Source organism: Pelodiscus sinensis, unplaced genomic scaffold (genome assembly GCF_049634645.1).
Source record: "Pelodiscus sinensis isolate JC-2024 unplaced genomic scaffold, ASM4963464v1 ctg69, whole genome shotgun sequence".
Classification (NCBI taxonomy): Eukaryota; Metazoa; Chordata; order Testudines; family Trionychidae; genus Pelodiscus; species Pelodiscus sinensis.
The window spans coordinates 284,962-298,156 of record NW_027465915.1 but is presented as its reverse complement, the minus strand read 5'-3'; the positions used below and the strand labels follow the sequence as shown (position 1 = coordinate 298,156).

The 13,195-nt window shown below is 49.4% G+C and overlaps 1 protein-coding gene across 1 annotated transcript in view; it reads left to right on the top strand.

The window, feature by feature from the left end:
- The window catches only part of PLXNB1 (plexin B1), a 288,895-nt gene that overhangs the window by 233,074 nt on the left and 42,626 nt on the right, over nucleotides 1-13,195 (top strand). Inside the window, exons 20-23 of the mRNA XM_075916670.1 lie at nucleotides 6,192-6,328; nucleotides 6,864-7,040; nucleotides 7,307-7,475; nucleotides 9,068-9,310. Coding sequence (XP_075772785.1) covers nucleotides 6,192-6,328; nucleotides 6,864-7,040; nucleotides 7,307-7,475; nucleotides 9,068-9,310 — 726 coding nt within the window. The remainder of the gene's footprint in view (nucleotides 1-6,191; nucleotides 6,329-6,863; nucleotides 7,041-7,306; nucleotides 7,476-9,067; nucleotides 9,311-13,195) is intronic.

Here is a 13,195-nt window from a genome sequence, read left to right as displayed (position 1 = left end):
CTTAGTCCAGCAGTCATGTCAATAAATGCTATTATGGTAGATAGTCCCTGCCCTTAGCATAGAGGCGTTTCCTGGAGTTCCTTCACCCAAGCTTCAGTGCCCGGACTCTAACCCTGGTGCCTCCTGTAGCAAGCCTTGCTGGGGAGCAGCCCACATTCATCATCTAACATGCTTGGGAAGGGCTGGTGAATGTCAGCGCTGTCACATTTGTCAGGACAGTAAGCCTCCTACGAAGAAAGACAGGGAGGTGAGGCTGAGGGCTTCCTTAATGGAGGCTGCACTTGGGCCAGTACTGGAGTGAAGCCGATTGGATTTGGCACCATTTGCTTCAGCTTCAGTGCAAAGCCCCCATCCAGCACTGGGCATTTCTCAGCACTATTCTCTATCTCTGACACTAAGGAGTAAGTATAAACTACAGCAGTCTGAGAGGGTGCTCACACATGCCAAGCAAGGACAAACTAGGGGAGAGCAGTAAAGTGTGACTTGCCCTGGGTCACTTGACCATCCCTGGTCCCCTGGGAGCACAATTGATTCCATCCCATGGATTATTGAGTCTGGTATGGGACCCTCAGGACCAGCCAGAGACAAACTGGCCTTCTGTCAACTATGAGGTTGTCCCCAATCAGGCACTGGGTCTTGGACCGATGAAAGTGAAGGGTGCTGATCCCCCCAGAATCACCTCAGGAGGACTCTTGTTTAGAGTGTGAGGTGGAACCCAATGCCCGTCCTGTGAGCTGTGCCAGTACCCATCCTCCATCCCTTCAGAACCTCCACTGGCACCTCATCGGGTGTATAATGGCAGATACAAGTCCAGTGGCTGGAATCCGTGTGGATTTCCGTCAGCACCTGGGCACATGACAGCGTACACTTACGTTGCCCACCATGTGAGGCTCAAAACATGTCCTCTGACAGTGACTGGAAGCGGTCTGTTTCCCTCTAGGGATTGCCTGGACAAGATCATCGCAATCCCACAGGCTGTTCTTACCTAAAAAGTGTTTGTCTTCCTTCGAATGTCGTGTTGAATACTATATTTCTTCGTCAAAGTTGGACGACCAAGCTCTCCAGCCAGTGAAGAGGCGTCACTGGTTAGATTGTGGATATCCTCCAATGAGCCAGTGAGTTTTCGTGTTGAGCATTCTGCAACAATGTGGTGCATAGTTTGCGGACTGCCACAGTCACAAAGTGGAGATGGCAACAGATTCCACTTATGCAGTAGATAATCGCACCTGCCCTGACCAGTCCTAAGCCAGTTTAGGACACACCACAGTCTCCGGAGAAGATCGAAGCCTTTCTGCTCAGTGGTGGGATCTGACACAAGATGTTTGTTTGGAACGTCTCCTTGCTGCCATTCAACTTGGATGGGGAGAGGTTGGCTGCTGCGGTTGATACTTTGATATAGTCTGTATTCCTGCTTCTGTCCACGAATGCTCGGTGGAGCAATGTTTGCCAGTGTCGGTAACCATTCTATGGCAGTGCGCTTTAAAGTTCTTGTTATCACTCGCATGGCGCTATTTAGTTGAGTGTCAACTAGCTTTGTGTGGGCACTTTCTGACCACACAGGAGAGCAATATTCAGCAACAGAATACACCAGGGCTATTGCTGAGGTCCTCAAGGTGCATGCTCCAGCTCTCCAACTGGTTGCAGCGAGTTTTCTTAGAAGATTGATCCTTGGCTTTAGTTTCTCCTTTGTTTGTTCCAGATGGCGTCGGAAGGAGAGCATACAGTCAAGTGTTACGCGTAGGTATTTGGGAAGCAATCTTTTTGCCACAGAAAGCAACATCAAGTTTTGCAGTGGCATTACGGTTGTCTAGATGAAAAGCTGTGACCACAGTTTTGTCTGGAAGGCTGTCATCACGCTACCTGTAAAGTGATGAACCAACACAAGGTGGGTGCTAGAAAGAGTACCAGTTAAGAGTCCACAGCCACAATCTCTCTGCTGTCGGATGCCTCAGCCTTCAGGTTGGCAGCACATCTTGGTAGCTTGCAAACCCAGGGAACATGGTTTCTGGAGGAGTAGGCACCACACAGAAACGTCAGAGAGCTTGGGGCCATCTGCCTAGTATACAGGGGCTTCCTCCCTCAGTTGTCCAGTCGAATGGTGCCGGTATTGATGAACAATATCATCTCAATGTTCTATGTCAACAGGCAAAGGGGAGTATAGTTGCTGGTTCTGTCAAGAAGCTTTCAACTTGGGTGACTTGTATCCAGCATGTGATCCACCTGGAGGTTGCACATCTTTCTGGCATCTGAAACATGCTGGCAGATTGCCTCACTAGAACTTTTTACTCCCAGTGCAAGTGGGAGCTCCACCCCAAGGTTGCCTGGACGCTCTTCCAGAAGTGGGGAGTTCCTGGAGTGGATCTGTTCACTACCACACAGAACAGTCATTACCACCAATTCTGCTCTCTCTAGGGTCTCGGCAGGGGCACCCTTTTGGATGCATTTCTCCTGTCATGAGTGGGAGATATGAAGTATATTCCCTGCTGGCCCCTCTTATTGGCAGTCTTGGCAAAAATCTAGAGACTGGGCTTGAGTAATTATGATCACCCCGGCGTGGCCTTGTCAGTACTGGTTCAGCACACATGATCTTAACTGTGATTATGCTGTGGCCAGTTCTCAGAACACCCAGATCTGCTCTTGCAGGACTGTGGTCAGCTCCTGCCTTAGAATCCTAGAACACTAGAACTGTAGGAGACCTCAATAGGTCATCGAGTCCAGGCCCCTGCGGAATCCCACTTGTTATGCCCTTCCAGCAGGATTGTGAACCGTTAATAACGACTCTCTGAAAACGGTTATCCAGCCAGTTATGCACCCACCTTACAGTAGTCCCATCTAAGTTGTATTTGCCTAGTTTATTGATAAGAAGATCATGTGAGACCATATCAAATGCCTTACTAAAGTGTAGATATGCCACATTCGCCATTTCTCCCTTATCCATAAGACTTGTTATCCTATCAAAGAAAGCTATCAGATTGGTTTGACATGATTTGTTCTTTACAAATCCATGTTGGCCATTACCTTATTATCTTCTAGGTGTTTGCAAATGAATTCCTTAATTACTTGCTCCATTATCTTTCCCTGGCACAGAAGTTAAACTGACTGGTCTGTAGTTTCCTGGGTTGTTCTTATTTCCTTTTTATAGATGGACACTATATTTGCCCTTTTCCAGTCTTCTGGGATCTCTCCCTCTTCCATGATTTTTCAAAGATGGTAGATAAAAGCTCAGCTACTTCCTCTATCAGCTCCTTGAGTATTTTAGGATGCATTTCACCAGGCCCTGGTGACTTGCAGACATCTAACTTTTCTAAGTAATTTTTAACTTGCTTTTTTATTTTATCATCTAAGCCTGTCCCCTTCCCACTAACATTCATTATGTTAGGCATTCCTTTATCATAAGACTTTGTGGTGAAGACTGAAACAAAGAAGTCATTAAGCACCTCTGCTATTTTCAAGTTTCCTGTTATTGTTTCTCTCTCCTCACTGAGCAATGGGCCTGTGCTGTCCTTCATCTTCCTCTTTCTTTTAATATACTTATAAAATATCTTCTTGTTACCTTTTATGTCTGTAGCTAGCTTGAGTTCATATTGTGCCTTTGCCTTTCTAACCTTTCCCCTGCATATGTGTGGTGTTTGCTTATTTTTATCCTTTGTAATTTGCTCTCATTTCCATTTTGTATGAGACTCCTTTTTGATTTTTAGACCATGTAAAATCTCCTGGTTAAGCCAAGGTGGTCTTTTGGCATACTTTCTAACTTTCCTACGCAGTGGAATATCTTGCTTTTGGACCCTTAATAATGTCCCTTTGAAAAACTGCCAACTCTCTTCAGTTGTTTTTCCCCCTTAATCTTGCTTCCCATGGGATCTTAGGTACTAGCTTTCTGAGTTTACCAAAATCTGCCTTCCTGAAATCCACTGTCTCTATTTTGCTGCTCTCCCTTCTATCATTCCTTTGAATCATGAACACTATGATTTCATAAAAAACAACAAACGGTCTGGTAGCACTTTATAGACTAACAGAACATGTAGATGGGATCATGAGCTTTCGTGGGCACAGCCCCCTTCCTCAGATGACCGGAGTTATGGGTAGATGGAGTTTGGTCAATGGGGGAAAGTAGGAGAGGGGAGCGGACTTGGTCCGGTGGGGAGGGGGGAGATCGGGTTTGGCTGGGAGGGAGGAGAGGGCGCAGGGTGGATCAGAAGGGGGGCAGACTGCGTCTGGTCACTGAGGAGTCGAGTTTGCCTGGGAGGGGAGAGGAGGTGGAAACTGAGTTCGGTGAGTGGGGGGGGGGGTTGGGATGTGTGTGGGGGGGAGACAAGACGTAGGCTGGGTTTGGCTGGAGGGCGAGGTGGGAGCCAAAGAGCTGCAAGGTGAAAGGGGTGCTTTCCTCCTCAGTGCCTGGCCTGCAGCAGCAGGTGGGGGGTGGCCCAAAATGTTTTTGCTTGTGAAGGTAAAAAACCTAAAGCTGGCCCTGCTCGCAGCACATGCGTGGCCCCGCCCCGGGCGCGCAGCGGATACGCGGCCCCACCCCCAGATGCACGGCACATGCGTGGCCCCGCCCCGAGTGCGCAGCACACGCGTGGCCCCACCCCTGGTCGCGCAGCGGATACGTGGTCCTACCCCCGGATGCACAGCACACGCATGGCCCCGCCCCAAGCCTGCAGCAGATACGTGGTCCCACTCCCAGATGCGCAGCACACGCGTGGCCCCGCCCCGGGCATGCAGCGGATACGTGGCCCCGCCCCTGGGCGCGCAACACACGCGTGGCCCCGGGCGCGCAGCACACGCATAGCCCCGCCCCTGGGCGCGCAACACATGCGTGGCCCCGCCCCCGGGCGCACAGCAGATACGCGGCCCCACCCCCGGATGTGCAGCACAGGCGTGGCCCCGCCCCCGGGCACGCAGCAGATACGCGGCCCCACCCCCGGATGCGCAGCACACGCGTGGCCCCAGGCGCGCAGCACACGCGTGGCCCCGCCCCCGGGCGCACAGCAGATACGCGGCCCCACCTCCGGATGTGCAGCACACGCGTGGCCCCGCCCCCGGGCACGCAGCAGATACGTGGCCCCACCCCCGGATGCGCAGCACACGCGCGGCCCCGCCTCAGGCACCCGGCAGCCCCAAAAGGTTGGGGACCACTGCCATAGAGGACTCTGTTTGGCAGAGCTATGTTGCAGTTTACATGTGCATGAACTCCTGCTGACCTCTAGTGGTACTGCTTGGGAGTTGCCTAGACTGGAAAAGACATTAGCAAGCACTCTTTCTGTACCTGATGTTTTTCGAAATGTGTTGTTTGCTCATGTCCATTCTGTGCTCTGCCCTTCTTCCCCAGGGTGGGCATTTCTGGCAAGAGGGAATGAGAATTGGGAGAGCTGGTGGTGCCCCTTATACCATGGCATATATGTGCTTCCCCAGAGGGTTCCAGAGTCAGTCCCCTATGGTACCTCTCAGGGAAAAACTTCTGACACCAGTGCATGTGTGTGATCACACATGCCTACAATGGAATAAACATGAACAACACATCTCAAAGAACACTGGTTACAGAAAAAGGTAACTCTTATTTCAATTACAACACAGAATATAAATATAAAACTATTGGGTTTTTTGGTTACAAATAGTTGCACTGTCAAAATTATAAAAGAAATTGTGATTTTCAGTTCACCTCGTACAAGTCCTGTAATGCAATCTCTTTATTATGAATATCCAACTTACAAATGAAGGGTTTTTTGGTTACATAACTGCACTGAAAAACAAAACAATGTAAAACATTACAGCCTACAAGTCCACTCAGTCCTCCTCCTTGTTCAGCCAGTTTGTTTACATTTACAGGCGATAGTGCTGCCTGCTTCTTATTTACAGTGTCTCCTGAAAGTACAAGCAGGCATTTTCATGGCACTTTTGTAGCCAGGATTGCCACATATTTAAGTGCCAGATATGCAAAGAATCCATATGCTCCTTTGTGCTTTGGCCACCATTCCGGAGAACATGTGTCCATGCTGAGGAAACTTGTTAAAAAATAACATTAATTATACTTGTGACTGACCCTCTTGGGGGAGTATTGTGTGTTGCCTGCTCTGTGTTTGGCCTGCAGTCTGCTATGTATTTCATGTTCTGGCAGTCTCAGATTATGTTTTTCCTTCACTTATTTTGATAAATGTTTCTCATTCATTCATTTCTCTTTTCTTTCCATTCAGAACCCAGCCCTGAAGTTAATTGCTCCATCTCAAGGCCCTAAAGCTGGAGGAACCTGCCTTACCCTGCTGGGTTCCAAGCTGCTGACTGGGTGGCCCAATGAGATCAGTGTTCTCATTGGAGACCTGCCTTGCCACATGTAAGAGCTGCTGGCTAGATGCAGGTTGTAACTAAACAAGGTGCCATGTGCCAGTCCCTTCATGTTTGGCCCAGGCTTCATGCTAAAAATCTCATGAGCCATTCACTCTAGCACCAGTGATGAGTAGCTCAGAAATGTGTCGTGACTACTCCTGTTTGTAAGGGCAGTAGCGAGGACACAAGGCCTTTAGGCGGGGGGGCAATAAACCTGAGAACAAATATGGAGAGATGCTTGGAGCTCTTTGGGGAGAAAGAAGGAAGGAAGATTGGACATTAGGAAAAAGTTCCTAACTGTCAGGATAGTCAAACACTGGAATAAGTTGCCTAGGGAGGTTGTGGAATCTCCATCTCTGGAGATATTTAAGAGTAGGTTAGAGAAATGTCTATCAGGGATGGTCTAGACAGTATTTGGTCCTGCCACGAGGGCAGGGGACTGGACTCGATGACCTCTCGAGGTCCCTTCCAGTCCCGGTATTCTATGTTTCTAGAACCGCTGTGTTAACCCTTTGTTGATCTCTCCTATGTGTGTCTCTTAGCCTCTCTGAGATGCAGGAAAATCAGATACAGTGTCAGACGAGCCCCAGTAACATGTCTGTGGAGCTTCCAGTAACTATCAAATATGGACACTCGGAACGGAGACTAGAAGGTTTCCTCTTCAGATACACTCTGGATCCCAATATCACTTTTGCAGAGCCAGCCAAGAGCTTCCTCAGGTAGGGAGAGATGCATCCCTGATGCTACAAATGCCCCATTGTTACCGCAGGGCACTGATAGCTGCATCCGCATGCTCACACATGCTTTCAGCAGGTACTGGAGCAGTATCTGCATCTGCATGGAGTCCAGGCCTGTGCCTTGAACCACTTATCCATCGGCTGGCCTAGAAAGGCTGGCAGCAGCCATGGAGCAGGGTTGGCAGAGAGCTCACGGGTTGTTAAGTGCTGGCTGACCAGGTGATTCTGACGGCTTCTGTGTGTTGCAGTGGTGGGAGAGTGATCCGAGTTCGTGGCCACAATCTAGATGTTGTACAAAGTCCAAAGATCCGGATTACGGTTTCCCCCTCAGAACGCCACCGACGAGGGCTGGGGCGATGGCGTCGGATCGTGCCAGAAACTGAGTGTCCACAGAATGCCCTGTGCAGCATCCAGCAGGTATCCTGACCCTTGTGCTGGCAAACCATGGAATAGAATTGGGGCTGAAGCCTTGGTCAGAGCTAATGGCCAGAGATCTCCGGTGTCAGAGGTTCTTGGCTCTTGTTGGAGCCTTCTTGCATACTACAAACTAAGAGTGATCACAGGAAACAGAACGTCTTCCTTGGTGAAGCAGTGTCCCCAAGAGTCAGAGTTTAACACCATCCTTCCCCTGATAAGGTTGCAGCTCCCAAAGCCCCATCTCTGCCAAGAGCCTGGTAGAATGCTCCAGGGTGGGAGACAGAAATGGCGTGGTGGCAGCAGCAGGCAAGAGGAGATCTACACTGATGTGAGGCCTGGCTGCCAAGTGCCCCCTCAAAACGGGGGAGGGAGAGCTCAGTGGTTTGAGCATTGGTCTGCTAAACCAGGGTTGTGAGTTCAATCCTTGAGGGGCCATTCAGGGATCTGGGGCAAAATCTGTCAGGGATGGTGCTTGGTCCTGCCATGAAGGCAGGGGACTGGACTTGACCTCTCAAGGTCCCTTCCAGTTCTAGGAGAGAGGCATCTCCATTCATGTAAAACCAGACTGCACCCCGTCCTTGCACAGCTCTGCCTTTGCAGTGCCAAGGTTCCATCCCACACAGAGGAATGATGACAAAATCACAATTTCACGAAGTAGTGATCCCCACAATTCAGCCTGCCATTGAGACGCTCACCTTGCCAGCGTGACTACCCCCAAAGACGAGTCCTGAGGGGGCAGCTGTGGTTGTCTGTCTATCTAGAGCCCCTCTCCTGTAACAGCTGGCAGCCCTAGCACAGCTTTGTGCTGGATCTTCTGGATCGTCACTGCTGCACATGTGCTCTGCATTAGTGATGCAGCAATGGAGACCTTGGTGCATATCCCCACCCTTTGAAGTGCTGATCTGCCATCACCTCTGCACAGCCCCCTGCCAAATCAGTTTGCACAGTTGCCTCTTTTCCCTGAGATGGGTAGCAGTGCATTACTATTCTGCTCCTTTTCAAAGCACTCGTGCCCACAGGATGAACATCTCTGGGCATACAAGGTACCTCCTGGACTGCCCCTGACAGGATGCAGGACTGGGCAGGCCACTGATTTGCTGTATTGCACTGATAAACTGCTTTATCGAAAGCTGAATTTCCCCATCTTTCTGAACAGGTTGTATTTGTGGCTATGAATTCCAGTGGGGCACCAGAGGTTATCCCATAGGTTTATATGGGTTTATAAAATATAAAAACATTGCAAGAAAGGTAACAACAATCATTGATCAATCGAAGCAGCAGAACCCTAGAGGGGTGCAGCCTCCCGGGCAGCTGACCCACAGAAAGCCCAAGTGAACTTTGCAGGGACTGTTGGCAAGGGGATTCCAGGTGCTCCACACTGCTGGGAAGAGTTGGGAGCCCACTAAAATCCCCTGGAAACTTGCCCTATGAATCTGGGGTGGGTGATTGGGCTGGCACCTAGCCAGGGTGAGTGCTCTGTTTACACTTTTCCCACAGAGCCGTGGCAATGGGGTGCCACAAGGCAGTAGGAACTTTCCAGCGAGGCTGGCTTATTCTTTCAGAGTCCTGACGCTCTTCCCTTCTGCTTCTAGTTTGAAGAACTGTGTCTCATTAACTCCTCCTACCTTATCCTGTGTAAAACTCCGGCTATTAACCTGCTGTTGCGGATTGGTCAGGTCAAACTGGAATTTATTCTGGATAACCTGATCTTCGATTTCAACTCCTTGCATCCCACACCCTTCTCCTATGAAGTCAATCCAGCCCTGAAACCCCTGAACACTGAGGACCCTGCGAAACCATATCGGCACAAGCCTGGGAGCGTCATTTCCGTGGAGGTAAGTCTACAACCAGCTCAAAATCACAATAAACTTCACACAAACCTACTTCCTACTGAGGGCCTGGGACTATTCTGATACCCTGGCAGTGCCATAGCTATTAATGGCCTATCACTGGCAAAGATAAGAAGGGCAGTCCCTGCTTTTAGCAGCCTGCAGCCTAAATGAGATGCAGTATGACACATGCTGAGACATCACCCAGCAGCTGGGGAAGGAGACCAACTCAAAAGAGCCCTGGGTTATGTGCATAACTTGCTAGCTCCATGCACTATTGCTAGAGCATTCTACGGGGTTTGAGGAAAGCAATTAGAAATAAAACAGCATTACAGAGCACATGGGAAAGAGGATACAAAGACAGTAATCAAAAGCAATTTGAAGTTATGCAGTATAGAAAATTGATAGGAAAGCTAGAGACATCAGGGAAGAATCCATGACTGGTGAGGCAAAGCACAATGCAAGGCTTTTCAATATAATAGGTACACAATATCCTAGCAATGTTGTAAGTCTTTCAGTAGAGTTGATAGGGATTGCATAATTGTTAATAATGGTGCTATCACTGGACTAATGGGAGCCTTGGATGTACAAAGAGGAGTAAGTACAGAGAAGAGCCACAACAATTATTATGGGGCTAGAGAAAATAGATTGCAGTGAGTGACTTAGAGCTCTACTTGTTTATCAGAAAGAAGCTGGTGAGGTGATACGACTAATAAAGGGTTCCTAGTCAAGAAAGGCAGAACCACCACCAATGGCTAGAAGTGAAGCCAGACCCATTTCCATTAGAAATTAGGTAACATTTTAGGAGGATGTCCTGTAATGATGGGTGAGATTATCTAGCAAAGATCCCAGCTAGTCCTGCATCCTACTGACAGACCTGTTACTTACGCCAAAGATCTGCCAATCTGGTTTGTTCATTGAGTGCTTGCTGTAGTTCTGCAGGTAGGGGAGATAGGATTTACTGCTGAGGTGTCCTCACAGGTCTCTGGCTCCGTTTGATGATGATCACCAGAAGGCTTCTTGTGTGTGTCTTCAGTGATGTGTGCAGTGTCGACTTGTGCATTTAGTCTCCACAGCAGACCCCAAGAGAGCCCCCAAAGACCACAAACCAGATAAGGACCAAAGGTGACAGGCAGGTTTATTGTAGAGCGAGGTACAATAACAGTTGTCAGTCGACTCTACTGAACCACTACGCCCGTGTACTTGCCACAGTGGAACGACTCAGTCAGTAGGAAATTTCCACTGCCCCCTAGGTCATACAAAAACTGTCCTCACCAACACACCACTTTATATACAGGTACGACAAGTCACACCTCACTGCTGACGTGTCAGGTTGCCACCCTCTGATGTTGTCAGGTTACCACTCTCTGACGCTACTTAGATACCGCCCATCACCCTGCACCTTGTGGTTTGATTAGATCATCTCTATCCCTCATTCTGTCATTTTAGACCCTTTCCTGAACCAGAGTCTGTTTCTGTAAGCAGTGAGTACCAAGGTCTTTTTTTAATGAGCTAGTGATACCATGTGCTTTTTACTTCTGCCCAGTACCAATTACTGTTCTGCACCTGGGCCTATTACCAATGAGTGTTTTGCACACTCAGCCCTGCTTGTGCCAAGTTCTGTGAGCTGGGGCCTGCCTCTTGCTCACAGCTTAGCGAACAGCACCGCTGACCTTGCCCCTCAGCACCGTTCTTCAGTGCAGAGGGGTTCTTCTCGGCACCACACAGAGGTCTGGTGCCATCCCTCAGAGAGCAGACTCTCATTGCTGCTCTTCAGAGCGTGCGTCTTCGTCTTAGCGCTGACCTGCGACGTGGTATCCTGGCGCTGCTCCCGGTTTCAGCACCAGTCCTTGTTTCACAGTGGGCCTGTTGCTCACAGTTGCCTCAGTCATCCACCCACTGTCCAGTGTCAGAAGCACAGCCAGGCGTGGCTCCACCATGTCCGTCCCATTTAGGCTCTCCCTTGCCTTCCTGGAGGGAGCCTCAGTGGCTTCAGACTGATCAACACCCATGGGCCCTTGCTCACCCTGAGACCTAGGTGCTCAGCAGTGTCTACCTCAGTGCAACTCTGGGCCCCCTAGGCATTCCACCAGGCTCAGAGCATGTTGCCCACTGGCTCCATCCCTTCCCAGTCCAACGTCCCTACAGCGATGACCAGTTGCCCTCTGCCTCCAGACCAGGAACTGCCTGCGTCACCTCCTCCTGAGGACCAGCCACGTACCCCACCACAACAGGACCAATCGGAGGGCACACAGTCTGTGGGGTCTCCCCCACTGGCTTCCTCGAGTTCCACCCCTGATGAAGCAGTAGCCAACACTCAGGGGGTATTGCAGGACCTCCTCCATAAGGAGGGTGCTAGCCTTAACCTCCCAGTGGTGGAGGTGGTGGTTAAGAACATAAGAATGGCCATAACGGGTCAGACTAAAGGTCCATCTAGCCCAGTATCCTGTCTGCTGACAGTGGCCAATACCAGATACCCCAGAGGGAAGGAACACAACGTGTAATCCACACGTGGTCCCTCTCCTGTCATCCATTTCCAGACAGGGGCTAAGGACACCATTCCTACCCATCCTGGCTATTAGCCATTGATGGACCTAACCTCCATGAATCTATCTAGCTCTTTTTTGAACCCTGTTAAAGTCCTAGGCTACGTCTAGACTACAGAGTTTTTTCGAAAAAAGTGACCTTTTTTTGAAAAAAACTTCACCTGCATCTAGACTGCCACCACATTCTTTCGAAATTAAATCGAAAGAATGTGGTGGGTTTTTTTACTTCATTTTATGAGGAAGAATGCCTTTTTTCTAAAGAGCTCTTTCGAATAAAGTCCTTCTTGGGTGCTCTCTTCCGAAAAAGCGGATTGCTTTTTTGAAAAAAGTTGTAGCTGACTAAACGCTCTCTTTCATAAGACGCTTTTTTTAATTCTTGCGAAAAAGCTTCTTTCGAAAGAAGTGTGTAGTCTAGACATACCCTTAGTCTTCATAACATCCTTTGGCAAGTCGTTCCAGAGGTTGACTGTGCGCTGAGTGAAGAAAAACTTTTGTTTGTCTGTTTGTTTGTTTTAAACCTGCTGCCTATTGTGATTGCTGAGGCCTCCTTCTGGGTGCCCCTGCCAGTTAATAAGACTATACTGGTGTCAGCCAAAATGAGCTGGTGGAGCCCTGCCTCCACTCCCCCACCTGCCAATGAGATGGAATGGAAGTACTTTGTTCCTGTTAAAGGATCTGAATACCTTTTCACCCACCCCACCGTGCTTGTTGGTTATGGAGGCAGTTAATGAAAAGGAGCATCAGGCTTACCAAGCCCCAGTGCCCAACTTTAAGGATGCTAAAGTCATGACTTGTTTGGCCATAGGTCTGCTCCACGGGGGAGGAAGGGTTGGTTATCAAGATAGCAAACCACAAGGTTATCTTGAGCCATTATGCATATAGCTCATAGCCCTCCCTCCCATAGTTCAAGGACTCTCTGTCCCAGGAATCTAGGGCTGAGTTTGATGCTCTGGTCTTGGATGGCAAGGCAGTTTCTTGGACTTGCCTTTAAGCCTCCCTGAACATGGGGACTTGGTGGCTCATGTCTTAGCCTCGGGCATCACTATGCATTCATTACCTGGCTACAACCATTTGGCCTTTCTCCTGAGGGCCAGCAGACTATACAGGACCTTCCTTTTGATGGGCTTGGCCTGTTTGCCGAACCTTAAGGACTCCAGGAATACTATGAAGTCCTTTGGCTCACATATTTCTATCACACAGTGCAAGCCCTTCAACCCTCCACAGCAGAGGCCTTTCTCCTCTCATCCTCAGTAGAACTACTCTTGCAGGCAAGCGTGGTATTTCTGTCACAAGCCATCTGGGGCATACTGGCACCAATGAGGGCCAGTCACGGCTCCTCCAAACA